This window comes from Calidris pugnax, unplaced genomic scaffold, assembly GCF_001431845.1.
Source record: "Calidris pugnax isolate Ruff unplaced genomic scaffold, ASM143184v1 scaffold49, whole genome shotgun sequence".
NCBI classification, from domain to species: Eukaryota; Metazoa; Chordata; class Aves; order Charadriiformes; family Scolopacidae; genus Calidris; species Calidris pugnax.
In genome coordinates, this window is record NW_015090798.1 from 4,690,750 (window position 1) to 4,718,625 (window position 27,876).

Here is a 27,876-nt window from a genome sequence, read left to right on the forward strand (position 1 = left end):
GGATGCAATGTTGAAGTACGCTTCTCTTAAGAATCATAGAATGGTTTGGGTTGGAAGGGACCTTAAAGATCATCTAGTTCCAACCCCCTGCCATGGGCAGGGACACCTCTCACCAGACCAGGTTGCTCAAAGCCCCATCCAGCCTGGCCTTGAACACCTCCAGAGATGGGGCAGCCACAGCTTCTCTGGGCAACCTGTTCCAGCATCTCACCACCCTCACAGGAAAGAATTTCTTCCTGAGATCTCATCTAAATCTCCCCTCTTTCAGTTTAAAACTGTTACCCCTCGTCCTATGGCTCCACTCCCTGATCAAGAGTCCCTCCCCATCTCCCCTGTAGCCCCCTTTGGGTACTGAATGCTGAGCCTGTGAACCACCGAGGTGGACATGGGGTCCATTTTCCATCACTTCTTCCCACTTTGGACTGTTCTCTGCTTAAGGAGCTTTCATCCTTGGGCTCCAGCATCAGCCGTGCCCAGGGTAAGGGGGGTCAGTGGGGTCTGCACCAGCAGAGCCACCCCAAACAAGGGGAGGTGTGTGGTGGTTCCCCTGCTGTGATGGGATGCTGCCTACGGGGCAGAGGAGGCTTTTACCATCACCACTTATTAAACATTTCTGATGCCGAGGCGTGCGAGGAGTCAGTTGTGAGTCACAGCTCCCAAGGCTGGGCTCCTCTGCGGGACCCAAAGGTGCAAAAAGCAAGAGTTTTATTTTTCTGAGTTACTAAGTCACCAAGCTGCTGGGAGATACGAGGGCGTACACGCAGACCAAGCAGATCTGCTGATTAGGCTGCTGGTTTACAGCTTATTTTCTCAGTGTAAATTGCCTGTTGAAACGGAAAAAATTCAAAGAGAATAAAGCGACGGTGCCTCATGCAGCTCCCCCCCTGTTTCCCCCAGGACTCCCCATTAATCCCAGGGGTAGAACAGGCAGCGATGCTGGTGGCTGCTCCATCTAATCACTAATACCACGCTGGATTTATTGAATAACAGATCTATTTATCATACAGCCTTCCTCCTCGCTAGGCGTTCTGAATGCAATTATCAAAGATGCCCTTACATCTTTAAATCTCATTTAGAAGGAGAGCCACAGCCAAAATGCTAATGAGCTTGCCTTAATTGTAAACATTGGGCACTGATAAGAATGAAACTCCATCCTCTGTTCTCAGAGAAGTTCTTACGTGTTTCCTACTTACACCGCTTTTTATCTGATTCCCCTTCACTCCGGTCCTTAGGCAGATTAATAGGCACCTGAACAGACAAATAACAGTACTACATCTTCTTCACACCCTTTCCAGATTGCAAGATATTTTTGGAAAAATTATTATTGGAAAAAAAAAAAAAAAAAAAAAGATTAATAGGCACCTGAACAGACAAATAACAGTACTACATCTTCTTCACACCCTTTTGACAGACTTTCCAGATTGCAAGATATTTTTGGAAAAATTATTATTGGAAAAAAAAAAAAAAAAGAAAGGTTACGGGGTGATCAGGCGGATGGCAATTTTTCAGGCTGGAACAAACCGTTCCCCCGCACTCAGCCAAGAGACATTAGCAACCCCCGTGCACTTTTAAATGCTGATGGGACGTTTTTTAGAATGTGATAAGTGTGAAATAGCCCGTCGTTTTATCAGTCTTGGTTGCTGCCCACTGCTGCTGAAAAAAAGAGGTTGATTGTGATCATTAAGCTGCAGGTAGGCAGTGCCTCCGGACTGTAAAATAGGAATGTTAGTGCGCCGTGATGAAAGCAAACTTTGCTCAACACCTGTCTATATATATTGCAGGTCCCAGTGGCTGCCCAGTCCACCCGTTTCCTCTGTTGCCTGGGAAGAAAGAAGTGGTAAGTAAGAACAACTAAGATCAAGTTTTCTTCTCTTTTTAATTTTTTTTCTTTTCTTTTTTTTTTTTAAACAACTTGCTTAGGTGATAAATCCAGCCCCTCTGCTCCTGCAGCTGAGGGAGTAGCAGCAGGGAACTGGAGTGGCACGGTGAAATGTCATCCTCTCGTTAGCATTTTCACCTCCTGTTCTTCCAACTGTGTTTATGTCTTAAGGAAGCGATGAAAAATCATAGTTCTGAACCCAAAGTGGGCTACATTTAGTCTGCAAATAACTAGATGTATTTTTGTGGCATATGATAAAGAAAAAAAAAAGTATTATATTAGTAGCTGTCAGGGAAAAAAAACTACCCAGAAATAAATGCCTATGGCTTAAGAAAGTATTGGTTTTTTGGATTGAAAAGAAGGGAGATTTTAAGTCATAGTAATCAGGGGTATTGGATACTGGAAAATGTCTGGGATGCAATTAATGAAACATTGGAAGGGAGCAGTGTCAGTTGGTGTGTTAGCATAGTGTGTTAGCATAGTGTGCCGCGCTATGGCCGTGCCAGGCTACTCTCGATGGAAACATTTCCTTATGCTAATTTGGTTTGGTCCACGGAGGTAAGAGGAATACATTAGTCTAATGCAGTTAGCTCAACTAATGTGGCAGGAGGCAGAAATCCACTGGTTTCTCAGTAACTTTTATTAGCAGCTCCTCCATTCCATCAGTAAGTCTTTTTAATGTCGTTACTTTTTTCCTCTCTCATTTCTTTGCTACCTGGTGTGTGTTCGGGATGGGGTAGACCTGTTGTATTTCCTTGTGGGTGGGATTATTATTTTGTTGTTGTTGTTTTATTCTAAGAAAAATATAATTGTTTTATTTAAATTACCTGGCAGGCATTTCAAATAGTTCACTGATGTTTCCTGGCTCTGGCAGCGTCCGGTGCTTTGCTTGGTTGCGAATGCAAAAAATTAATGTTTGGGATTCATTTTCTCTCTGCACTTGCTTAGAAATTAGTTCTCTTTAGTAGTTTGCTTTAAATGTGGGTGGGGTTTTTTTGTTTGGTTTTTTTTTTTTAGTTTTGCTGTGTGCTAGATTCAAACTTCTGAGCAATAAGTCTCAGGGATCCATAGAGATAAAGAGTGAGAACGATGCTCTATTTATTTTTTTTTTTATCTTTCCCGTGTCTATTTTTTTTCCCCCCTTTCCCACGTCTGTTTTTTTCCCTTTACCACTGCATCAGTCGGAAAGTTTATACCCTGGCTAAGCCTGCTGACTTCTTCAGAGATAAAGCCCCAAGGAAGCAGCTGGTGCCAGGGCTTGCTCCAAGGGAGGCTGAATCATTCCCTGTGTTTACTTGTCGTGTCCCGCTCGGTTGCACCCGGGGCGCCGAGGCTGCCATTGGAACAGGTTCTGGGGCACAAAATTTGTGGCTGATGTAAAGCCACCGAATGAATTTGTGCTGGTTGAGGATCTTCCCTTTCCTGTCTCTACGTAATGTGTGTTTATGTCAGAAATGATCAATTCTGTGCGGCGGGGAGGGAAGGTAAAGCCCGATATCTCTTCCAGCTGGGTACAAGAAGGACTGCTGTGTAGCTTGAGCATTTACTCCTAGGAAGTACATGTGATAAATATTCATATTTAATATACAGCCATGCAGTATGGTGTCGTCAGTAAGTCATCCAGTGGGATGCCAGATGAGGTGATAAATCCTTTAACGTAGAAACCGTGGCGCAGCGGTGGGTGACAGGAAAGTGATGTCTATTTATTTGCAGAAAAACTGAGGGAGAAGGAGAGCAATCGAGAGAGGGGAAAGCCTGGCTGAAGCCAAAACTTGCACTGGAGCTGCACAAGCAGCCCACAGGCACTTGTATGTCCACATGGGTGGTTGTTGCAGTTATTGCCAGTTGGTTTTGAGAATATACTGCTATTTTCTCCCCTACTTTAATTTAATTTCGGTTTGACTGGCTCTGCTCCCCTGCAGGTGAGATTTTTTTCTTTAAGGTTTGCTGCTGGGTAGTTCTTATTTCGGGCACTCTCCATGAGCTGTCACGGGTGGAGAGGTAGGAACAATGCTCTCCAGGCTTGTGCGAGCGGTAGCTCCCGCTCCCCGTGTTGAGTCCAGCAAAATGGAAAAGATTTACAGCTCTTTCTAGTTTAAAAACCGAGAAGCACCCGAGAGCCTAGCCCTGCAAGCCCAGGCCGTGCTGTTGCAGGTCAATGAGTCACCGAGGAAGGCAATGACACCTCCTGTTTGAGCAACTCAAACCATTCCCCAGAGACTTTTAACTCTTTGAGACGCTGCAGCGAGGGAGTGGATGTGGGCGTAAAAACCCATGGGAACCCACCTTGGCTTCGGCTTTCTCTCTCTCTCTCTCTCTCTCATTTTATTTTGGAATCTGAGTGCCACCGTTTCCATCTATCTCCCTCTTCGGAGCGGGAGGTTTCGGTTTCTTTCGGAGCTGGGAAGGATGTCAGGCGTCGTTAGCATTTTCCGAAGGCGAGGAAAGACTATACTCGCAGCGAGAGGAGCACGGGCGGTGGTGGGAGAGGATTTGCAGCCAGCTTCACCCAAACGGGCTGGATTACAGCATTAGCTTTCAGGCCTTTGCAATATGCATGGCATCTTTTGACCTGCCGCTTTTTCGGGAGGAAACTCGCTCCCCTTTCAGCACAGCTCCAGCCGGCTGGATGTCCAAAGGGCCAATGCTTCTCCAGACATCTCCTCTAAGGCAGGAAGGGGACAGGTGGGTGTTGAGACACCTGGGCTGGCACGGGGATGGGCAGAGCTCCTCAATCCGGGCATCCCATCCGGTAATTGTGGCTAATCCTGCCCTTGGACCGGGACCGGTGTGTCCGGCTGAAGGGAGCTCCTCGTTGTGCCGCGCCTCGTCCTCCACCCCTTCTCTCATGAGTCCCTTCCCAGCCTGGTTAATGCCTTCGGCGTTCAAAAGTAAACCCACTATTAGGTGTTTTGTTTTGGTTTGGGTTTTTTTTTTATTGTCGTTTACATCTTGCATACAATGATGTTGGCCATTTGCATCACGCCTGTCGTCAGCCAGCCTTCCCAGAGGAGCTGCTGGGGAACCATGCAGTCACCTTTGTCACCCAGAATTTCCTCCCAGTGTCTTCTCAAGATGCCAATGTCTACGTTTGGGCCAAGGGAGAACCTCTTTGAAGGGAAAACCGTAGCGTGCAGATTACCCTTGTAGCACAGCGATTAATTAACAGTAAGTAGCTGTGGCCAGGACTCTTAGCAAAGGGAGTATCAGGTGGCTGTAAGCTACCTTCTCGGCTGCTCCTCTTAACAAGAGTTGGGATCTGGAGAAAGCTGACAGCTTTGGTAGCACTTCAAGGATCTAGATGGTTCTGCTTTCGTCAGTCCTTGATACCAATCACACAGAACGGGCTGTTCTACTAATACCTCTGCGAACCCCAATGCACAAGGCAAACTCTGTAAAGACCTCCAGTCTTGAAGTCTACCTTCCCAAATCAGAGGTTGACTAGGGCTCATACGAATAACTTTATATACATACCTGTTAAATAAACTTCCTCCACAGAGGTGGTCAACTCTCATTCTATGGTATTTAATCACATAAAGCAAAAACAATAATAATACATGACGTACCTGTGGGATCCTGAGCACCTCAGGAACACGGGAGATGCTCATTATGAAAAAATGTCCTGCTGGATTCTTGAATGGGGAGAGTTTATTTAGGAGACGTAGAGGCTGTTTGTGCTTCTGCTGAAGTTTTCAAGCTCCAGTTTCTCCAGTGAACGCATCAGCTCAGTTTCCATAGAGTAATCTTGCAGGCTGAACCCTTCATTTCCATACGGAACGTAACAGAAGAGCTGTAAGAGCACTGATGGCATCTCTAGGGCTGGTGGTGTCCAGCGTATTCTGTGTCTCTCCTTGGTGGGAATATGTTTTCCATGCAACTTCACATCCAAATTTCCAATGCTTTTTTCACGGTTGCATTTCACTCAAGAAGCACTTGTGCCGAGTAGTTTTTTGGTTGGTTTTTTTTTTTTAGACCTCTTTAAACGCTGAACTTGTATAAATGAAACTCGTTTAACAAGACAGAGGTGTTCTGGCGTGGGTGGGGCCTGGAGGTTGCTCTGGCATGGGTGAAAATATGACAATTTGCTCCAAGCAAATGGAAACCCTTGTTGAAACAAGCAAGAGTGGTTTTCTTCCATCGGTTCTGAGATCTTTCTTTGTGTACCTTGGGAGCCACAGATAAAGAACGTGTAAAAGCGTAGCTTTTGCTAATAGGATTGTAGAATAATTTTTCCTGTTAATGTGGAGGGGGGGATACTCTTTCCTCTGCGGAGTGCCAGAAAACAATACCCTCCTCTGTTACATGAATAATTTTGTCTGTGACATTTCCTTCCCAGCTAAAGGAGGGGAATGTGTGGCTTATTGACGTGGGCAGAGACAAAACATTTTCACCATAAAGGATTATGATAAAATGAATGACTAATTATACTCCCTTAGAGTGGCTGCTAAATGCAGGTGAACCTTGTTTACGGGAGGATGATACCAGCTCTGACACCAACTTTTGTAGGCTGGGGGCGGGTGCCCTGTTTATGAGGAGCACTGTAGGCCAATTTGATCACGGGTGTTTCAGCCCCGTGGGTGCCAGACGTGGTGGCCGTGGGGCAGCTTTGTCCACAGCAGTGACCGACTCCTGTGGCAGAGAAGGGTGGAAGAGACAAACCTGAAGGTGAGGCTTTTCTGTGAGGCTTTTCTGGGTAGGATTCACTTCTCCCATCCTTTCCACTGAGTTTTTGGTCATGCTGGCTGAGCAAACCATCAGCCTTACAAGCCTGCAAAGGTAGAAAGTATTATCATATATTGCATCAGCTCCCCATTGTCACCTTCTCCCTCTTTCATGTCCCTCCCTTTGGCTTCCAATGTTGGTGAAGTAGGTAGGACTCTTCAAGACCAGGCTGGATGGGGCTTTGAGCAACCTGGTTCAAAAGACGGGTTGACATGGTCCTCAGGAATATGGCTTAGTGATTTTTTTATTGCTTATTTCTTATTTATTTTTTTGTCAGAGTTAGGTTGATGGTTGGACCAGATGATCTTTAATGTCCCTTCCAACCTAGACGATTCTATGATACTGTGATTCTAGTGGGAGGTGTCCCTGCAGGGGAGTTGGAACTCGATGCTCTTTAAGGTTCCTTCCAACCCAAACCATTCTATAATTCCAAGTTTTGGTTCAGGGAACAGCTACCTCCTCCTCTTGTCCCTGGGCTATGACTGTCACATGTGTTTGTACGTGTGTCAGCAGGACTATTGGCCGTGGATGCCTTATTTATTTAAGTTATTATTTGTTAATATTAGTATAAGTCAAATATGCTCAAACTGGGTCAGGAAGGAAGAGGTTCAGAGGGAGACCCTACATGGGATGGGTGAGCCTGACCTTGCTGCCACTATCTCAGCTTTCCTTACAGCCTCAGCTGTGAGTTCCAGGCACATATAGACCTGCCAGTGGCCACCGCTGTCTAATTACGTGCTTCTCCAGTCATTCAGCAAGCATCAGTCTGGAGCTCAAAACTCTAAGGTCTTCCTCCACCTTATCCAGGGTCACTTTCCCCTCCATTCTTTGACGGGAATGATGAGGGTGGTGATGCACTGGAAGAGGTTGCCCAGAGAAGCTGTGGCTGCCCCATCCCTGGAGGGGTTCAAGGCCAGGCTGGATGGGGCTTGGAGCAACCTGGTCTGGTGGGAGGTGTCCCTGCCCGTGGCAGGGGGGTTGGAACTGGATGATCTTTAAGGTCCCTTCCAACTCTAATAATTCTGTGATTCTGTATCCTCCATGCTTCCATGGGAATGAACCATTAAAAGCAACACGTGTTTAGCATACGTGACCCAAACTAGGCAGTGCTTTAGGGAAGAACTTTCTTTGCTAAGGTCTGTGCATTGAATCACCAGTTTGGTAAAAGCAGTCAGTTAAATCCAGAAGGCAGAATAAAGTAAAACAGTCCTCTGAAATGACATAAAATGAATTAAGGAAAATAAATGCCTAAGGTTTGGAAAGCAGCAGAATCTTTGCTTTTGTGCCAGTTAAAAGTGAACAAAAATACAAACGCGAGATGGAAATATTTTTTTCAATTGTGTAAATTGCACAAATAAATAAACTGTGTGATTTAAAAAATAATTGAGAAATTAATTTTGCAAATAAAGGAATAATGCAAATAAAGGATTAATGCATAAAGCTGTGTTCAAGGACTAATTGCTTCCATTCCATTACCATCTCTTTTGCTCTTAAACTTAATCATATTTCTCACGTACCCTGCTGTAAGTTGAATATTTTGACTGCGCATGTATTTTAATCAGCACTACTTTGTTATTCACAGATCATGGCTCCCTGGCCTGAGGTGGAAAAGCCTGAAACCAATAACTATATTGGGGACTCCTCCAAACAGAACCAGAATATGGCTGGGAAAGAAGGAGAAAATCACAAAGGTAATGTGTGCTTGCCTGTGAGTTACAGAGATACATAACTTTTGGGGCTCCTTGGAGAAGGTCAAAGTAACTAAACCATTTTTTTAATGTTCTCTTTCATCAGGCAACGTGGCTTCACTTGGAAATAAAGGGGAAATTCAACCTGCGTTTTCCACAATAGCCTTGATAGATGAGACCAGGCAAGAAGAAGAGGACCCATGGGCTCTGCCGGAACTGCAGGACACTGGGGTCAAGTGGTCAGGTAGCCATTTCTCAGTAAATAAGTTACCTGCATTTATTTTTTTCCCATATCTTCTGCTCTCTTTGTCTTGGTTAATTTTCTGAAATGGTATTTGCTGCAGAATTGAATTCAAGATCTGAGGAGATTTCAGATGTAGGATTTACATTCTGTGTCACCTTCCCCAACAATGAAGGAAGATATTATATTTAGCCAGTTAAGAAGAATCTGGAAATCATGCTGCTTACCCTCCTAAAACCACAAGGAGATATGTGGAAAACAATCCAAAACTAATATGGTTTTATATCCAGGCTTCTATTTGTCTCCTTCACTCAGTAGTATGACTGTGTAAAACTGAGGATCAATCTCAGATTTCATAAGGCTTTTGTCATAGACCAAAAGCTTTTATGTGGTACAACAGAAGCAGGTGGTTTGTTTGCCTAGCAGTTAAAATTTGATTAAGAAGAACATTCTTTTGGGTTTAATCACACGCTGGGGTCAGAACACTGTCTTTGACTACATAGTCTCTTGTAGCTTGTGTTCTAGACAGTTCCAAAGAGAACACCAGATACATCAAGCAAGTTTTTTATGCATAATGTGTTTGTTTTGCAGAATTGGATAGAAAAGGAAAAATAATTCGTGTACTCTATGGGATTGGGAAGTTTATTATGCTACTTGGACTGCTCTACATGTTCGTATGCTCTCTGGATGTACTGAGCTCTGCTTTCCAACTGGTAGGAGGTATGAAAATGTCTAAAATATCAAGAATAAACTATGAATGAGGCAGTAAATTTAATCTCAGTTATTAAATTACAAGCATCACTCTTCACGAACATTCTCCATAGATTTATGTGTTGAGATATAGATGCAGAAGGAAGTAGCTCTGATTGAAGACTGACCTTCATTTGTTTGAAAGGGCCTTTGTTTCTCAAATTCCAAAGAGCTGTTGATGTAGGGATTATTGGCCCCGATTTCTTAGTAGGTTCCTGTTACTTTAGTGACACTTTACACAAATACATCTGTGCATAGATCTGCCCTGTGTGAAAGACATTTCAACAAGGTGAAATATGAAAATTGCGCTCTTGATCAAAGCATCCAGCACTGAAATGTTCCCCAAATCCTTCAAAGATGAAAACTATTGAAATGTACTTTTTACATTTACCTGTTTCCAAGGGTTGGATTCTGCTGATGGTTTCAGAAGCGGTTATTGGAGAAATCTGTGAGCTTCTGTGGAAGTATTTTGGATTTTTGGCAACACAGAAATCTACAGGAACAGAATTACTCAGGATTATTAAAATAGTTTTCCTTGATGCAGTAACCAAAAATATCAAGGCATTTAAATCTATACGTCTGTGGGGTTTGTGTCCTGCAGTCTTTCCTCTGATGGCTGGGGTTTTATATGGTTCTCTTCAGAGTTCAGTAGAGATTGTTCAGTCTCTGAAATGAGAGACTATGAAGTATCCTCTGATAACTGAGAAGCTGAGAGTTGAGGACCTGAATTTAGATCCCTGGGCTACATCAGGTTGTACATATTTTGACTGGCAAGCATGGTATATGTATCAATTGAATGGTTGAATGATCTTTAATTAAACGCTCTGATAATTCCTGTGGACTTTACCTTGCACTTCCCTCACTCTGAGAATATGTTTTTTGTAGGTAAAGCAGCAGGGGACATTTTTCAAGATGATTCAGTGTTGTCTAATCCTGTTGCGGGGCTGGTGATTGGAGTTCTGGTGACTGTTATGGTCCAGAGCTCCAGCACTTCTTCATCCATTGTGGTCAGCATGGTGTCCTCCACATGTAAGTCTGCTTAGAGTGTCTTTGTACAGATCACTCATAAATCTTGGTCTGGGGTGAAAATATTCCCACCTGTGTTGAAGCTGTAGAAGCTTTGAGTGTAAGAGTAGAAACTGCAGGAAAAGATTCTCACAGCTGTTGCCCTGATATAAAATATAACTTTAAAAGTAGTAATAATAATAATAAAAATAGTAATAGTAGTAGTAGTAATGATAACTCCATAACTGCAATGAAAATCACTGGGAGCCTTGGCATTGAATTAATTAGTTCTGGCAGTACCTCCATGCTTTTCTCACATTAGCCAGTTACTGAACTTCATTTGTTTCCATGGCATTATTTAAAAATTCTGCAGTAAGCAGGAAATTGCCTGGGAAAGAAGAGACTTCATGTCTCCGTCCCTCTAACAAGTGGTGGAAAGGGATAACCATGGGCTGCAGTTTCGCCTGGGAAAGAAGAGACTTCGTGTTACTCCATCCCTCCAACAAGTGGTGGAAAGGGGTAACCATGGGCTGCAGTTTCAGTGGGGATCATGGGACTATGGGAGCACCAAGTTCCCAGGGGGCTTGATAAAAGCAAACATTGATTGGAGCACCTAATCCCAGCGACGCCAAGGGAAGTCGGGGTTCCAGTGACATTAATAATAGTTAATTTTCATTGGAGCAAAGAGCTTGCTGATGGTCTGATTTTTTTCATTAAATTCTTCCTTTTCTGCTTTCTAGTGCTGACTGTCCGATCAGCTATTCCCATCATAATGGGGGCAAACATTGGCACCTCAGTCACGAACACGATTGTGGCACTCATGCAAGCTGGGGACAGGAATGAATTTAGAAGGTATTGTGCTTTAAAACTAGATATGAAAAGTTGCTTTTCTTCCTTCTTTGTAGGTTTTCTTCTATATTACCTATCACCACTACAGTCATTCAACCTTTCTATTGACCAAAATTGTCATATCTAGTTGGGGAAAGTCACAAACATGGCCATGTAATGCTGTCTAGATATATGGCTTAATATACTTGAAGAAAAGCATATTAGGTTCCTTTAAAAGTTTTGTGTTTTTGTAAGAATCCACCATTTTTAATCGGATCTTGCACAAGGGTAAATTTTCAACTGCTCCCACTACATCACCCACCTTTGATTGTCTCTTAATTATGGGTGGCCTGTACAAGAAGTTAGCACGATGGTATTTTGGTCTACTCTCCTTAAAAGAGACTTTGATGTTGAAGGTTTTTTAAGTCTATAATAAAAAAGAGCTGGTAACTGTAGAGAAGTGAAGTGTTCTGATTGTCAAATAAATACAGTGACAACTTTTAGGTTGCCACTTATTACCAAGAGAGCTCACAGCTTACTGAGATGTGCAGTAAACTTGGGAAGGATATGAGAGTTTGGTACCTTGTCATTTATGGCGTGCCAGACGTATGAAACACACCCAACCTATGCATTTTTCTCCAAGATTTACTGTTTTAAGTCTTCGGTTGTGCTATTATCTGTCACTTAAGACCAACACCAAAGTAGCTTCTTAGTATCCGGTCAGGAAAAGAATTTAAATAATAATGAGAAAGAATTGTTTTTAAACATTAATTAACATTGCTAACAACCACTTCAGTCTGTAAACTGAAGGTGGGAGCACTATCAATTTTGTTGGCCTACTTTGAATATTCTCCCTGATTCTTTGTTGGCCTACTTTGAATGTTCCCCCTGATTTCCCCTCAAGCGGTTTGTCAGTGGGAACATAAATTACGGGATTAGCATTTCAAGGATCTTTTTCCCTCACGTTTTCTTCCTTCACAATGTTTAATTTAAGGAGCTATATTGTGAAACAGCTGCAGGCAGTTTGTGGATAACTGGGAGGACCACAAGCAGCTATTAGGAAGGTGGGAAAGAGTGCCTTTGAGGGAAGAGCTGTTTTTCTTCAGACAAGTACTCTTGGCTGAAGAAGTGTTAAGGATCATTTTTGCCTTTTCTCATGTGTTCACTCATTTCACTCCCTCGGCTGACTCTTCCACCCAGTCAACAGCGTGGGGGTGACTTAGATCTCTATAGCAAAGCAGACTTCTCCTGTGACCCCAGAAATGAAATCTTGAAACAGGCTTCACCCCACCTCTATGATTTCATATTTAATTGATGCTGTGCACATGTTGTTTAATTAAAAGCAGCTCTGTTGTTAAATTTCTTCTTGCAGGGCCTTTGCCGGGGCAACGATCCATGATTTCTTTAACTGGCTCGCTGTGTTTGCCCTCTTGCCCATTGAAGTTATTTCTGGCTATCTTTACCATCTCACCAATGTTATAGTTGAGTCCTTTCATCTTGAAAGCGGTGAGGATGCCCCTGAGCTACTAAAAGTGATCACAGACCCCTTTACAAAGCTCATCATTGAGGTAAGTTCTTGGTCTCTTCAAGGAAGTTGCTTCCTTGCTTCATTCAGAATGCTCTGAATATGGGAGGGGGGCTCCCACTCACTTCTCTCTGTCCTCGGGGTAAAGCTCATTAGTAGATGGAGTCTTTTATTCTTTTTCTGGGAGTAAACCCCCTTCTCCTTTTGGGGCAGCAGCTCCAGCATTAGAGGTGGTCATGCAGGCTTTACGTGATTGAACTTCCAAATTACTTTATTTGAGTAAAGCTGGGCAGAAGTGTGTGAGACGAGTTGGAATAACATTATTTTTTTTCTTCTCTCTATCTCTTTTTTTTTTTAAGCTTGATAAATCAGTAATAAATGCGATTGCTACAAACGATGAATCAGCGAAAAACAAAAGCCTGGTAAAGATTTGGTGTGTAACTGAAACCAACGTGGTGAGTATTATGATAAATTCATTGTCAGGCTCCTCAGGAAATATATTGCTGATCTCTTGCTGATGATCCTTATCATGGGATTGTGAAATTAGAGGTTTAAATAGTATTTTTTTTTCAGCAGGAAAAGAATGAAAACAATTTAGTGAATTTTTTTCCACTTAAACCAAGGATGTCATGCAAGGGGTGGGCTTGACCTGGTTGCTTTCGGTACCACACAGGCCCTTGCTTATCAGAACTGGTGGTTTGGAGCCAGGCCTTTCATATCCAAAGGCCTTTAGACCCTGACACTCCTACTGACTCCCTGAACGTGGAAAAAATCTGCAATATTGGCCAAAGAAAATACCTTTTCACCGACCATTTATCTATTGATCTAACCAGGTCTGGTCTTCCGTGTGTTAGTGTGGTCTGGTGGCAGCTGGTTATTTGCAGCTCTCTTGGAAAACTGCCCTTGGAAAAAGCCTCTGTGGGCCCAAATCCCATTGTTCTCTACCCAACCAACACTGCAGTTGGAAGGAGTCTGTTGCCCAAATCGACACCAAATTAGTATTTTGGTAGACTGTGGAGCTGAGTGTTTGCTTTGGTTCATCTTACTAACAACTGGAGCATTAAATATCCCTTGGATCTCTGAGATGACTATTCTAATGAGACTATTCTAATGAGACTCTTCTACCTGTTAGCATGTATATCAGGTAATTCCTGAAGTCCAGAGGCAGAAGATGCTTAAAGACACATAGTGGAGGTTAAAATTAAGCACTTGGGTTTTTAGAGGAGCCCAGCTCCTATGGAATGACAGCCTCGATGGCCAGAAGACAAGCAACTACAGGGAAATTGTAGGCTGAGGGTTACATTTCCATATACGCATTTTTTTTTACTGTGTTTGTCTATATTTTGGCTGGCTAACTACTGCCCAAGCATAAGGTCAAATTGCAAAAACACTCGAAACCCCTACAAGCTCGACTTGAACTTGATGGGGGAAGAGGAGGATCTTTTAAATGATTCACATTCCTCGTGGGTTAAACTTGTTTCTGGCAAAAATGATTAAACAGACGTATGGCAGGGAGAAATGCCTGCAGAGCCCATATGTTTAGAGTGAAATGTAAGGATAAATATTTTGATCTAATGCAGCTGCTCGGAAACTCGGATGTCTGGAAAAAATTCAGGATGGCAAGAAACAACATTGCATTGTGTTTGTAGAGGCTGATGTGTTGGCTGATCTGGAGATGTCAGGGGGGCACTGGATGGACCTCCCTGGAGGGGAATTGCAAATGTGGATGTCCACAGGCAGTGGCCAGTGAGAAAACGTGACTTCTTTCCCCATTTCTGCAAAAGAGAATCACTTGATTGCATCCTAAAGCTGCCTCCTGTTCAGCAGGGTGGCTCAGAGTCCATTTGGCTGGTAGCCCCTGTTGTGAAGAAGTACAGTTCAGTCGGCAAACTCTTCCTTAATCTGCCTGAGGACTTCTGGACCGAGTGTCAGAATGCAGTACCTCGGGGCTAAAGGCTCTAATGAACAAGGTTTTATTGCAGCATAAACGGAAATCCAGGTTCTGCGCAGTAATGCTAATCATAGTGATTGTAATTAGCTCTCAGATAACATTTTTGAGCTTTAGAAAGGAAGGCAGAAGCAGCAGCCCTGTTTCGACAGGTAGGAAGACAGAGGCACGGGCGGGCGGCGTGAGCAGCTTGGGCTCACCCAGCAGCAGAGTCAGCACAAGTATTCTGAGTCCCAGTCCTGTGCAACCCTCCCCAGGCCATTAATTGCAGTTAAGACACCAGTAAAGAGGTCTTTCTTTTGACCCAAGGAAGCTGTGGAAAAGGAATGTCGCTGCCCCCCAGCTGAAGCCAGATGTGAGCCTCTTCCCACAAACCTTGGCATCAGTAGCGAAGGTCCTGAGCTACTGATGACTTGGTGCTATGGTTCTTACCATGAAGAAGGTTTGGGGGATGTTTTAATCTTTAAATGTTGCATTGATTGACTTGAGTAACAGCAACAGCACAGCCACGTATTTTAAGAATGCCAGAAATTTTGCCTTGTGGTTAATGTGGTGCCAGTTTTATAAACCCTCCTTTAGTTGATGCATGCTTGGTTGCAGTAAAGACCTGGAACTTTGCATGAGAACTTATCAAAGGGTTGTAGGTGACTTATCTGCTTTGTCTGACAACTTTTAGACGCTGCAGAATGTCACAATTCCACCTTCAGAAAACTGCACATCTCCTGAGTTTTGCTGGAGTGAAGGAAATACGACATGGACCCTCAAGAACATAACTGAAACAGAATATATCAGTAAATGTAAGTAGTAGAACCGTTTCTCCTCCAGTAGTATCTTTATAAATGTATATAGGTTTCTCAGGGTGTTAACAGACCATCTCAGAGGTATATCAAGAGGCACTCTCCTGTATATGGACCCAGTCAGAGCAGCCTGAGCTCGGTTCTAGCTGTACAGCTGGAGTTACCAGCATCATCATGATATCTGGCTGCAGGTGGATCTCTTTCCATGCTCCCCGATATCAGTAAGTCAGGTCTTCAGTATCATGTCACCCTCACCGTTCAGGTGACTTGGATCTACAGTTACTTTGCTGCCATGGCTGCTTGGATATCTCCATCCTTATGCACGCCCCTCCGGACTTTCAGCAGCCCTTCTCAGCCACCTCTGGGAAGAGCCGACCCACCACCTGGCTTGGAGCACCTCAAAATTTCCTCATGCTGTTGTATTGACACCCCATTGCACAGGGTCACCCAGCTCCTGCCTGCCCCAAGGGGTGCCCCATGTGTATTTTATGAGCTTTTCCATACAAAAGCTCCCCTTACCCCACTCAGACGTGGCTTTTGTGGAGCAAGAGAGGTGGCTTTTTCACTCAGTGCATCAACCCCTCAAGCTGTGGGTGCTTTGGTCCCATTTTCTTAGGGGTATGTATGAAAACCAGAGCTGGGCTTGGGATTAGGAGCAAAAAACGTAGCGAGGCCAATTAATTTTCCCTTTTCTTTTTCAGGCCGGCATCTCTTTGCAGACTCAGACCTGCCCGATCTTGGCATCGGTCTCATCCTTCTGGCTTTGTCCCTGCTTGTTCTGTGCTCCTGTTTGGTGATGATCGTTAAGCTATTAAACTCTGTGCTTAAAGGACAAGTGGCGAGTGTTATCAAGAAGACAATCAACACCGGTAATTATCTGCTTTTCCTGAAGATTGTCTTTAGGAATGACAAGGACACCGAGCACATTTATTGATATCCCCCTTTCTGGCAGATATTATAGAACATTTTAAAGAAAACAGTACTAAGCCAAAATCACCCCAACATTTTTCCTTCTCAGCGTGTTATTTTCTTTCTTTTAAGAAATCTATTAGTGAACTGCTTGCTTGCGATCTGCAGCAGATTAACAGCGACAGAGACCAAAGTCCAGGCTCTGTTTCTTGATGTATAATCATTAGCTGTTAGAAATGTAATGTTCCCATCCTGCAAAGATAGCGCTGAAGTACTGAGACCGTGATTGCTGGCTCTGGCACAGGGCCTGTGTGTTTCTTCTAAAGTTAGTTGTAAAAAAAAAAAAGTTTGTACTGATTAATGATCTAATTTCCTTTGCTTGTCCTTAACCCTCTTTAAGGTTCCACTCCTTAACCTTCTCTTCAGTAAGATAAGGCAACCCTCAGTAGTGGTGCTTTCTGTCTTTCCTTGGGTTCTCTGGCTGTTTTTTTCACCCTGGATCCATTGTGTGCAAATGTTTTTGTTTTGTTGTTGTTGTTTTTTTCCACTTTGCTGCTTTTTCTTCATCCTCCCTGGAATGGAGAGGTTACAGCCTGTGGCAGGGAAAAACAGCCCTGTCATGTGTCTGGTTGTGATTGAAGAGAGGGCTGAAGAAATTCTTTCCTGTGAGGGTGGTGAGACACTGGAACAGGTTGCCCAGAGAAGCTGTGGCTGCCCCATCCCTGGAGGGGTTCAAGGCCAGGCTGGATGGGGCTTGGAGCAACGTGGTCTGGTGGGAGGTGTCCCTGCCCATGGCAGGGGCGTTGGAACTCCATGATCTTTAAGGTCTCTTCCAACCCAAACCATTCTATGAAATGGGGGAGGCAACGAAAAGGTCCCCGTGTTGTCTTCTCTTCTGTTCTCCTGGCAAAGACCATTATCTGAATCAAAAATGAAGGGCAGAAAGTAATCAGCTTCCAGTTAATGCTCATTTGTGATCTTCTTTGTCTTCCTCTGTGTATTCCCAACTGATTAAGTCCTGGCTCCTTGGCTCTCTTGTAAATCTACAGACTGCAGGGGACCATTGTGCCTAAGTTTCTCTATCAGTGTGATTAGCTTTTCTTTGCAAGCATTAACAAGTGAATTTTTAGAAGGTGATTTGCTTGAAACTGGTCAGAACAACCAACCTGATTTTCTGAGGATGTTCTTCAGAGCTTTCTGAACATCCAATCAATGCAGCGGGTGCCTACTTGCCAAAACCAAGGTGCTCAAGACACCTAGAAGGTGTTGTGTTGACCTTTGCAGAAACATTTCTTGCACCTAATTGTATTACAACATAAATGTTATCCTTGGTCAGGACAAGTGACTACCTTGTCTAGTACCCATTTCAAAGTGTATCCAGTGGTGGGAGGCTGGAGAAGGAGTACGGCGAACAGCGTAATTTAGAGCAGTAGACCTGACTCTGACTCAAAGTCATTGTGTAAGAAATAATGTGCAAACAATTGAAAAGCTTAATAGTCTTTTCACTGCTGTGTTCCTGCTCCATAGACCATTTTGTTTTCCTGAAGACAATGTTCTCCCACTCTTTTTTTTTCAGATTTCCCATTTCCTTTTACCTGGCTAGCTGGGTACCTGGCTATGCTGGCAGGGGCTGGTATGACCTTCGTCGTCCAAAGCAGTTCTGTTTTCACCTCTGCTATTACACCCCTTGTTGGTAAGTTGTCCATACAGTGTTCTTTATCCCCAAGTTTTGTCTTCTCCATCACTCTGAGACCACTCCATCCTGTTTCTTTTCTCCTAGGCATTGGCGTTATAAGCATCGAGCGCTCCTACCCCCTCACCCTAGGAGCTAACATTGGCACAACCACAACAGCTATACTTGCAGCTTTAGCAAGTCCCGGGAGTACATTAAAATACTCATTACAGGTCAGTAGAAACCAATGCTTCCTTGACTTCATTTAGAAGTTGCAACTTTTCTGAAGAAAAGCCTGATCAAGTTGGCTCTGGTGCCACCATGCCATGGGTCTCACACCTGATTTTGTGTGTGCTGTTAATGACAGCTCATTCATCTCAACTGCTAGAGCAAAAAGCTTGTATTAAACATATACAGAATGTCAATATGTAGTAAAATCTTGCTTTCATTGGGCTTGATCTGACTGAATTAATTCTGAACCGATACAGGGTGGAGTGTGAGGCCTCTGCAGCTTGGACTCAGTGCCCACATCTCTGGCAACCCTCTTAGGTAGTCTGCTAATAATTAGGGTTATCAATTTGTCTAAGTTCCCTCCTTTGGATGTACAGGGACTCCTGTAGCCTAAGTGGAGGCTGTACTACCCAAGCTGTCTACCTACCTGAGGTTGCACTGAGCATCGTGGCATCTATTTTCTTATTGTAAATCTAATCTAAGTGGGTTTTGTTGAATTCCTTCTTGCCTCAGACTATTTGAAAAGTAGCCAGCCTGGCTTTGGGCTCCCATTTACCACCCAGTAAAGAACATTCCAACGCAGAAGATAACATTTGAATGAACCCTCTACATCAAAGAGTGAAAAGATAATGGGGTTTTCTTTGTGAATAGGATGAATGTTTTTTTACTAGCCACAATGAATTAAGAAAATTGCAGAAGTCATTTTATTGTCCTCAGGCAAGATAGAACAGATGTAATCATGAGAAGATAGTATCTTGACCACGCTCAGATTTCATGATAGCTTGCTGTTTTTATAATGTACTTTAGAAATAAAACCCTGTACTTTCATGTTTACTTTAGGTTGATAACAGTTATAGAATGAGAATAAGATAAGGTGAGCAGGGAACGTACTGGTTTGTTCAGTACATGCTTATTCTGCCTAAGCAACTTCTGAAATCTCTAGCAAGTATGTGTCTCTTCACACTTTTTAAAAACAATTTTGAAGTATGTGAATCAAATTATTATAAAAGATCTAGGTGAAGTCACATTCCAGGAATCTCCTCAGTGCCCTATGAACTCTTAGCTAATTTTTGGAAAACTCAAATTTGTATTGTTAGCAATTTCTCAATAGCCTGCATGCACTATGTAATTTACATTTCCCATCTTTTAATTGAAAATCTGTGCATGCAGAACCCAGTAATGAGCCGTTCTCATGTAGTTCTCCTGCCTTACTAACAACAGGGCTGTTTCCTCACAGCTGCTTGGTTTATTGCTTTTATTTCTGATGGGCTCCATTTCTCGCTGCATTTTAAGGCTTCTCCATCAGCAGGGAGGTGTGTCATCCCTTCTAGGATTGTCTTGTGTCCAAACACTGTCCTCTCTTTGGGGACAGTGATCTTTACAGTGTGTGAGGAATTTCTGAGTCCTTGCTTCATGCTGGGAAAGCCCTTGCAATGAAATAGCTTGAAAGACAGGAAAAAACAGTGGGAAGCAAGGGAACGGAAACTACGGAGCCTTAGAATTTATTGTCCTGTGGGTAGGAGCATTTAAAGGTCTTTTGGTTAATGAACTTCTCAACTGTTTTTTGCTTCCAGATTGCCTTGTGCCACTTTTTCTTCAATGTCTCTGGAATTATTCTGTTTTACCCGCTGCCTATTACCCGCCTGCCAATCCGCATGTCCAAGACCTTGGGAAACATAACAGCCAAGTACAGATGGTTTGCTATATTTTATCTTCTCGTCTGCTTCTTCCTTTTGCCTTTGTTTGTATTTGGGCTGTCCCTGGCAGGCTGGCCGGTCCTTTTGGGTGTTTGCCTTCCCCTGTTTGCTCTTTTTATTGCTGTGGTTGTCATTAACATTATGCAGAAGAGGCGACCGCATTCACTGCCTGAGAAGCTCCAAAATTGGGATTTCCTCCCCGTCTGGATGCACTCCCTGGAGCCCTGGGACAATATCATTATGTCTTCGCTTGCCTTTTGTGGGAAACACTGCTGCGGCTTCTGCAAGTGCTGCAAAGTCAAAGCCGAGGAGGAAGGTGCCAAAGACAAGCAGCTAAAAACTATGGAGGTTTATGAAAACACCATGGCGATGGCTGACGAAGACAGAGGTGGAAGAAGGGCACCAGCTGTAGCTTGCGTTGAGAAAACAGGCACCAACAACACGGCCTTATAGTAGCGGATCCACCCACATCAGCAGAGATACAGCATAGGACAGTCAGGCTCTTGAAAAACCACCTTGGACAATGCACTGAGGACAGAGTGAACATTTTTGTGTAGGTTCAAAGCAGCCATCAATATATCACTCATCAAGGCACGGAGTCGAACAAGCTTGACAGAGTCCCTAGAAAAATCTATGCCCAGTCGAAAAGCTCATGGCAGATTTGCTTCCAGAGGATCTACTATGCGGTATCTCCATCCCACGCTAGCAGTAGCAAACAAAAGAAATCCTGATGTAGTCCCATGAAGAGAGGGATGAAAGGAGTTATGATCAATTCAAACTTAATTAAAAAAACCAACCAAACAATGCATTTGTAGTACAGCCTTTCTGACCTACTGCCTTGTTCAGCGGAAGTCACTTTATAATACCTAAAAAGCTCTGGAAATGAGGAGGGGGAAAAAAAGAAAAACCAAACCTAAAAAAAGAGAGAATCCTAACGTTTTCATTGGCCTGTTTGCAGTGGTCAAAGTGGAAAATAGTAGGTTTCCCAGTACAGACAAAATCTATTTTATGTGTGTGAAGGAAACTGAAATGCTGGGACATTCTTCAGAAGCTCTGGGAGTCCTGCTCTGGCCGAAGGGTATGTACAAGCCTATTTTGAGCCCTCTCTATCTCCTTTAATACCAGGGACAGGACTTAAAATCTTTTATTATCTCAAGCTAAAGGCCATAAAAGTAATTGCTGATCCCTCTGCCTGCTGAAGATTAAGCATTGGGTTTGGAGACACTGAGTAGCTACCAAAGGGCTGGATGGACTCAGGATGTGGTTGTGCGGCCATTCTTCTCTCTCTAGATGGTCCTCCCTAGTCCTGTTCACCATGTAACCCCTCGATCAGAGGAATGGGGCAGGAGGGAGGACAAGTGGCCAGTGCAGAGGAGGAGACAGCCACCCACGCCTGGGCTGACACCAGGAGATCTGTGTCCAACTGTGGCTCCCTTTGGCTGAGCCACCAAATGACCCTTCGGAGTAGTGGTGGAGACTGGCTTTAGAGCCTCAAAAGAGGGAACATGGAGAGAGCAGCTTATGGCTGGTGTGGGACACAGAGCAATGTTCATTGGAGAGAAAGGAGCGTTCACTCTGCACCATCATGTTGTGCTCAGAACCACCCTCCTTGGGAATAATGTGAATTTTACTGGCAATCGTATGTAGCAACCCAAACCCCAAATGAAATCCATAGGTAGCGTAGTCACTACCACGTGTAGTCAATCCGTAGGGAGTGTAGCACTTGGTGGGAAGCCACTTGTGCTCAATTCTTACCGTTACCGATGTTTCAGTAGATGCTCATGAGGTTGCCCCGAATCATGGGCTGACAAAAGGAATAATTTCAAGGCTGGAAAAAGAGCATTTCAAAGACGTGCTGATTACTTCTGCTGGCCTTCAGTAGCTTAAATACCAGTGAGTATGGCATAATATCTGAAGCCCAACCACTAACGTTTAAAAAAAAATAAATTAGGTGGCTGAATGTAGGCCAAGTGTCGCTTAAAGCCAGTTTCCATGGCTGAGTCGTAGATTAAATATTTAATGGAAATGCTGAGAAGACCCCTAGTTTAATGTAGCCACTCAGTGCTGCTGAGACACATTTACTTCTCAACAGTTGTTTGTTTTCTGCAGAGCTCTGGAATGCAGTAGGTTGAACTTGGCTATCAGGTAAATACGTACATTTTAGAAGTGAAAACTGGTTTTAATTTACTTTTTTTAGGCTGACATTTCAACCGGCAAACTACGTTGCTGAAAAATGTGTTTGCAAATTGCATTCATACTGAGATTCTGACTGTTTCTGTAATTGTGAGCCAGTGACAAAATGCTTAGGATCAGAGTGAATTTCCAAAAGCATCTAGTTTTGGTATAGTTCTGCTCTTTTGGGGTTTAGTAGCAGAGAGCAGAGTTATGCCAAACTATTCTTTTAGAAATTATTTTCCTTTTCCTTCCTATAGTTGAAACAGAATTTTGTCAGCATCTCATTTTTAAAGTGGAAATTTGACATCTTCAGTAATTCTTCATTTTATTCTCACATTTCTGGATGCTTCCAGAATTAATTTATTTCTTTAAATCCCAGCATGCATTTCTCATGCTCTGTTTCTTTGGGAAAAAGATGGGAAATATATCCAGAGTTCTTTCCAAGTTACCTCAACTTTCCATTGATCACCATTGAAACAGGAACCATTTTAATCTCCTTTTACTTGTTTCTTAAATAACGTGATGGTAAAACCATCAGGCGCAGTGATAATAGCTGTGGGAAAGCAGATCTTACAAAAGAATCAGGGTAATAATTAATTATTACTTTATCAATACTTTATGGTTCCTCACTGTAACTTTCCCCTACGACTTATGCCGTTCTTACTCTCCTCTCTCCTTGCTCCAGGCAATATTGGGCTATTGTTTTAGGCAGATTCTGACAAAGATTTCTGTTTAACACTTGACGACATGTCCTGGCATATTTCTCTCCTCCCCCCCTCCTACTCTTACCAAAAGATATTTACACTTTATTTATAATTATTTGAGTGTACAGAATTTTTCGTAAGTTATACAGAAAAAGGCTCGTGATTGTGTTATATATTACATACTTGAAAACTATGCAATGTTTATCTATAAAAATGTAAAAAGGAACTACTGTATATTTTGTAATATAACTTTTCAAATTGTTTGTAACTGTGTATACTGCGTATTATGGAGGCTGTTGGCTCCGTCAATGGGTTACGTGAAGATTGTTAGCAATGCAGAGACAGATTTCTTGAAGTAAGGATGAAAACCACCTACATACTTTCATAATATGGTTTAATGCACAAGGATATAAAACTCTACTTTTCTAAAAGATTTGAATTTTTCTGTAATGAGGAATTTTGGAAAGACAAAGGTTTCTATAATACTTTTTTAAACTCTTAAACACTATACCTTTTGACTGGTTTGAGGACAATATATGGCTTTATACTTTGTCACGAACATTCATCTTGTCTGTCCTCATGCATTGAATGTAAAAATAAAGAGAAGTTTTAAAAAAATAAGATCTTTTCACAGTATCTGTTTATATACATATCACAGAAGCTTGCAGAAAAATAAGTACGTGGACAAGTTCTAGTCTGAGCTGATGCATTGTACAAGAAATGAGGTAAGAAACCACCGGAGGCCTCTGTGTCTGACATTTTCACATGAGTGAGAGATTTTCATATCAAGAAAAATAAAGCCAATTGCTCGGTGCAATTGTGTAGGTCAAGATATCTTCTGGCGGGGCTCTGCAGACTCATCCTCAGCAAAGGTAAGGATGGGAGAGGGAAGCCTGTTTTAACAACAGGATGCATGATGAGTTATAGCAAATTATATGTATTATTGTGCTGGGCTCAGATTTCTCCCTTCTACGTGAAAGATGGCCAACAGAGTGTTTACAAAATTCTTCTTTTATCTCATGATGTGAGTGGTGTCTCGTTTATAAGTGGGCAAAAATAGCTATCTTGCTCTCTTTTTTTTTAGCTTAAAATTAAGCAGATGGAGAGAAATAAAAAGTAGTCCTTAAACACCTTAAAGATTATTAAAAAGGCTAATTAGACTTCCTAACTATAAGCTTAACGGTAGGTGAGGAACCAGCCCCAAAAGCAACTGTTATTCCCAACAACACTGTATTTTGGTGAAATGAAGGTAACAGAAGTATTTCTTAGAACGTAAATCAAAGCTTATCCAGGTTGACAATGTGCAGGTTGTGCCATCCATCCCCACATTTCCACACTCTTTGCAGAGACTGAGGGGGGATCTGATCAATGCCTATAAATACTTCAAGGGTGGGTGTCAGGAGGATGGGGCCAGTCTTTTTTCAGTGGTGCCCAGTGACAGGACAAGAGGGAACAGGCACAAACTTGACCATAAGAAGTTCCACCTAAACATGAGGAGGAACTTCCTTCCTGTGAGGGTGGCAGAGCCCTGGAAGAGGCTGCCCAGAGAAGTGGTGGAGTCTCCTTCTCTGGAGACATTCCAAACCCACCTGGACATGTTCCTGTGCAACCTGCTCTGGGTGGACCTGCTCTGGCAGGGGGTTGGACTAGATGATCTCCAGAGGTCCCTTCTAACCCCTGTGATTCTGTGAAAATGTTCAATGACGCTAATTGCCTAGTTGCTCCTGTGACTGGTCTCAGACCTCTTCCTCTCTGCTTGTGACTTAACCATGTTGTCCATGGCTCCTGCTGCTGCTCCTCTGCTTTTTTGCCCTCTGCTGAAGTTTCACCTTCACTTCCCCCAGTTTCAAATTCTCGATGACACTGCATCTAACTGCGCCAGGCCTACCACCATGAGGGGTTCTCATTAGTCAGAAACGCGGGGTTAAATGCTTCAGCATCTCTTTCTTCAGCTTGCCCTGTAGTGGTGGGCACCCAAGCAGGTCCCCAAACATCTGCTGATCATGCCACCAAGACAGGCTGTTCTTTGATTTGCAGGAAATCTTCTGTGGGTGCAGACTGGTGGGGTACCAGTGGCAGTAGTTTAACCAACGCACAGGAGCAAAGGATCTGACCCCCTTGGTTAAATTTAAACAGTGAGTGGGACTGAGCAAAACTCTGCTCTTTCAAAAAGCTGCGTGAGGGAGAGTAGGCTCCGTACGGACACCAGGGAACACCAGGCCACGCTCCAGCTCCATCATTTCCGTGGACCGTGCTTCCATGCAAGTGCTTTATCTGCATCCGGGTGGTTTTTATCTCCAGCTCATGGCCAGTCCTGGTGTCGCCACATGCCAGAGGCATGACTTTACACACACATCACTCCATGCATAAACCCACTCACGATACTTTTACGGTGAATACTCCGTAGTTCTTAGTCCCTTTATTAAAATTAATCACAGAATCACAGAATCTTCTAGGTTGGAAAGGACCTTAAAGATCATCTTGTCCAACCGTCAACCAAACTGACAAAAATAGACACCCTACAAAGGGAACACGTGAGAGAGCTGAGTGTTTACTCTGCATATTGGATGGTAATTAGGCTGATTTTCATTGGGCTGTCCCCACGCAGGTTTCCCGTAACAGCTGAGATCTGAGTGTTTCAACAAGAGGGAGAAACCTAGCATTAAAACATGACAAACATTCCGTCTTACTCAGCACCTGATGAAATTCCCTAATTGCCATTTACACTTTTGGGGTGTATCAATCTTTTTACACTGCTCAGCCTCTGAGGACACGTTACGGCGGCATAAACAATCAGGGTAATTACAGGAGAAGACATTTTGCAACCAACACCACGGTTGATAGATTGAGGGGTTTTGTGGTTGTTGTTTTTTTTTTTTTTTTTACACAATACAAAAAGCATAAATTACAGGGCATGCAAACAATTTGTGGACCACATGCTGCCCTTGGTTAGGCAACATGCAACTGTAATTGACATGAGGAGAATCGGTGCACGTGTGAAGTAAGGTGGCATTAAGCTCTATTTTAACTGACTAATGCAACGGCCTCGGGCACTGGATCTCAAATGGTTGCCAGCAGAAGGCCAGCTCTGGCGTTGCTGTATAATCCAAACATATGGTATTGACTCTTGCCTGTTGCTTCCAGCTGTTATATTGCCTGAAAGGATATTTTTAAAGGTACCAATCTGGTACAGGTGGTAACAGGTTGGCCAGAGAAGCTGTGGCTGCCCCATCCCTGGAGGGGTTCGAGGCCAGGCTGGATGGGGCTTGGAGCAACCTGGTCTGGTGGGAGGTGTCCCTGCCCATGGCAGGGGGGTTGGAATTCCATGATCTTTAAGGTCCTTCCAACTCTAACCATTCTATGATTCTATGTTTCTATGAATGTAATGTCTCTGTCTTCCTCAAAGACTGTGCTAGAACACAGTTCAAGCCCTCCCTGGCAGAGTATGGAGGACCATACGGCTACTCCTACTCTCTTGGTGCATCCTTTGGCCTGGACTTGAGGAATAGATGTGACACGAGGACATTTCTGGTGAAAATGGCAGCACAAAGGCTCAGCTCATGCGCTCGTATGCTGCAAGCTGAAAGAAACTTCGGAGGTCTAAGTATGATGTGGGGAAATCTGCTTAGCCTGGCCACTGCCTTTGGGCAGGCTGGGCATGTCCTCACCACCCTCAGAGCTGCTCACACCTCTCTCATGGAACGGAGCTGGAAAAACCCCAAAGAGCTCATTGTGACTCAGGTGGGATCTCATCTTTGCCTTCAGCCTCTCCTGCTTGGGGCAGCTCTTCTCCCTTCCCCTCAAACACACCAGCACTGCTGAACCAAGGACATTTCCACCTGAAATTTCAACTGAGTAAATGAAGCAGAAATAGAAAATAATACAGGAACACTCAAAATCTTACCTAGTATCTATTGGGTTAAAAAATTGACACCATTCAAGATGTACTAGGGAATTTTTCCCTCCTAAAAGATTCAAGCAGCTTTTTAGCTTAGAAAGGATGGGGAAAAACCACCCTAAAGAGACAAAGTGTCTCAAATAGCAAAATCAGGGCTCCTGGGGCACAGCTGGTGATGCTTTAAAGCAAAAGGGAGTGATAGGAAACAGCTGAAAAGTGACTGAAGAAGAAAAACCTTGTTATGGGTGGTCAGCTTCTGGTGTAAGAGTATGAGCCAGAAACTAGTAGGTATTTAGGTGTGTGAAGATTAGATCATAGCAGGCAAGGATGGTCTTGGAGACATCTAGTCTAAGACTGCAGCTGTTAAGGAGGTAAGTGTTTAATTTTTTTATCATTTAGCTGGAGTCAGTTGGTGTGAATCCATTGTGTTATGCCAGGAGGGAAGAAGGTTTCTAGTCAGAGCTTGTGGTTTTTTTGAAGCAGAGGAGGTTTAGAGGAAGGGGAGAGTCCTTTTCTTGGGCACGTCAGTGGTGCTCTAAAAGATGTGTTTGTTGAGGATCTCTCCCTTGATTTTTATTGTAGGAGTGCTGTTAATGTCTCCCCTTCTGTGGTTGTGAGCTAATTTCTGTGTAAGTTTTACATACAAACAAAACTTGTAATTCTGTCTGCTAGCTGTTTGGTGGACGTGATGGATAAACATTAGCTAAGACTTATCCTATCCTTAGGAGAGGAAAAGCAAGTAGGGTGTATATAAATGTATTTATGGTTCATTGTTGCTATAATATTTTAGGAGAGATGGATTGGATTTCTGTGCTTTAGGTGCTTCTAAACACAGAGCAGAATGTTTGTCTTTCTGAAGAGAGCTTGAACTTTTTGTTGTGGGGAAAAAGAAGCGTAAAATGTGGCTATCACTGGTTACCATCACTATGTAATCATAGAATCATAGAATGGTTTGGGTTGGAAGGGACCTTAAAGACCATCTAGTTCCAGCCCCTCTGCCCTGGGCAGGGACACCTCCCACCAGACCAGGTTGCTCCAAGCCCCATCCAGCCTGGCCTTGAACCCCTCCAGGGATGGCGCATCCACAGCTTCTCTGGGCCTCACTGGTTACCATCACTACATAATGGGGCCAACTTCTCCAAAAGACTCTTGCAGGAACTGAAGCGCTGAGAGTTGTGGCTGGGGATGGGTGGGGAAACAGCTTCTC

The 27,876-nt window shown here is 43.4% G+C and overlaps 1 protein-coding gene across 3 annotated transcripts; it reads left to right on the top strand.

The window, feature by feature from the left end:
- Positions 1-1,623: 1,623 nt before the first annotated feature.
- SLC34A2 (solute carrier family 34 (type II sodium/phosphate cotransporter), member 2) lies at positions 1,624-23,389 on the top strand. 3 transcript variants are annotated; one of them, XM_014937035.1, is made up of 14 exons: positions 1,667-1,691; positions 1,782-1,837; positions 8,184-8,292; positions 8,396-8,533; positions 9,122-9,250; positions 10,166-10,309; positions 11,026-11,137; positions 12,486-12,681; positions 12,998-13,093; positions 15,263-15,383; positions 16,085-16,252; positions 17,869-17,985; positions 18,073-18,197; positions 19,770-20,345. In XM_014937035.1, exons 3-14 carry the CDS (start codon positions 8,187-8,189, stop codon positions 20,343-20,345), a joined length of 2,028 nt encoding a protein of 675 aa, XP_014792521.1. In that variant the 5' UTR covers positions 1,667-1,691; positions 1,782-1,837; positions 8,184-8,186. The 3 variants fall into 3 exon arrangements, with proteins under 3 accessions (XP_014792520.1, XP_014792521.1, XP_014792523.1); XM_014937034.1 differs by having other exon boundaries at positions 1,624-1,837; positions 19,770-23,389; XM_014937037.1 differs by lacking the exons at positions 1,667-1,691; positions 1,782-1,837 and adding an exon at positions 2,444-2,544.
- The last annotated feature ends 4,487 nt before the right edge of the window (positions 23,390-27,876 follow it).

Coding starts and splice junctions, on each gene's coding strand:
- SLC34A2 (XM_014937034.1), top strand. CDS start 1,739: ATGAAAGCAAACTTTGCTCAACACCTGTCTATATATATTGCAGGTCCC. Junction 13,094..15,262: donor GTGTAACTGAAACCAACGTG/GTGAGTATTATG, acceptor GACAACTTTTAG/ACGCTGCAGAATGTCACAAT. Junction 18,198..19,769: donor CATTAAAATACTCATTACAG/GTCAGTAGAAAC, acceptor TTTTGCTTCCAG/ATTGCCTTGTGCCACTTTTT.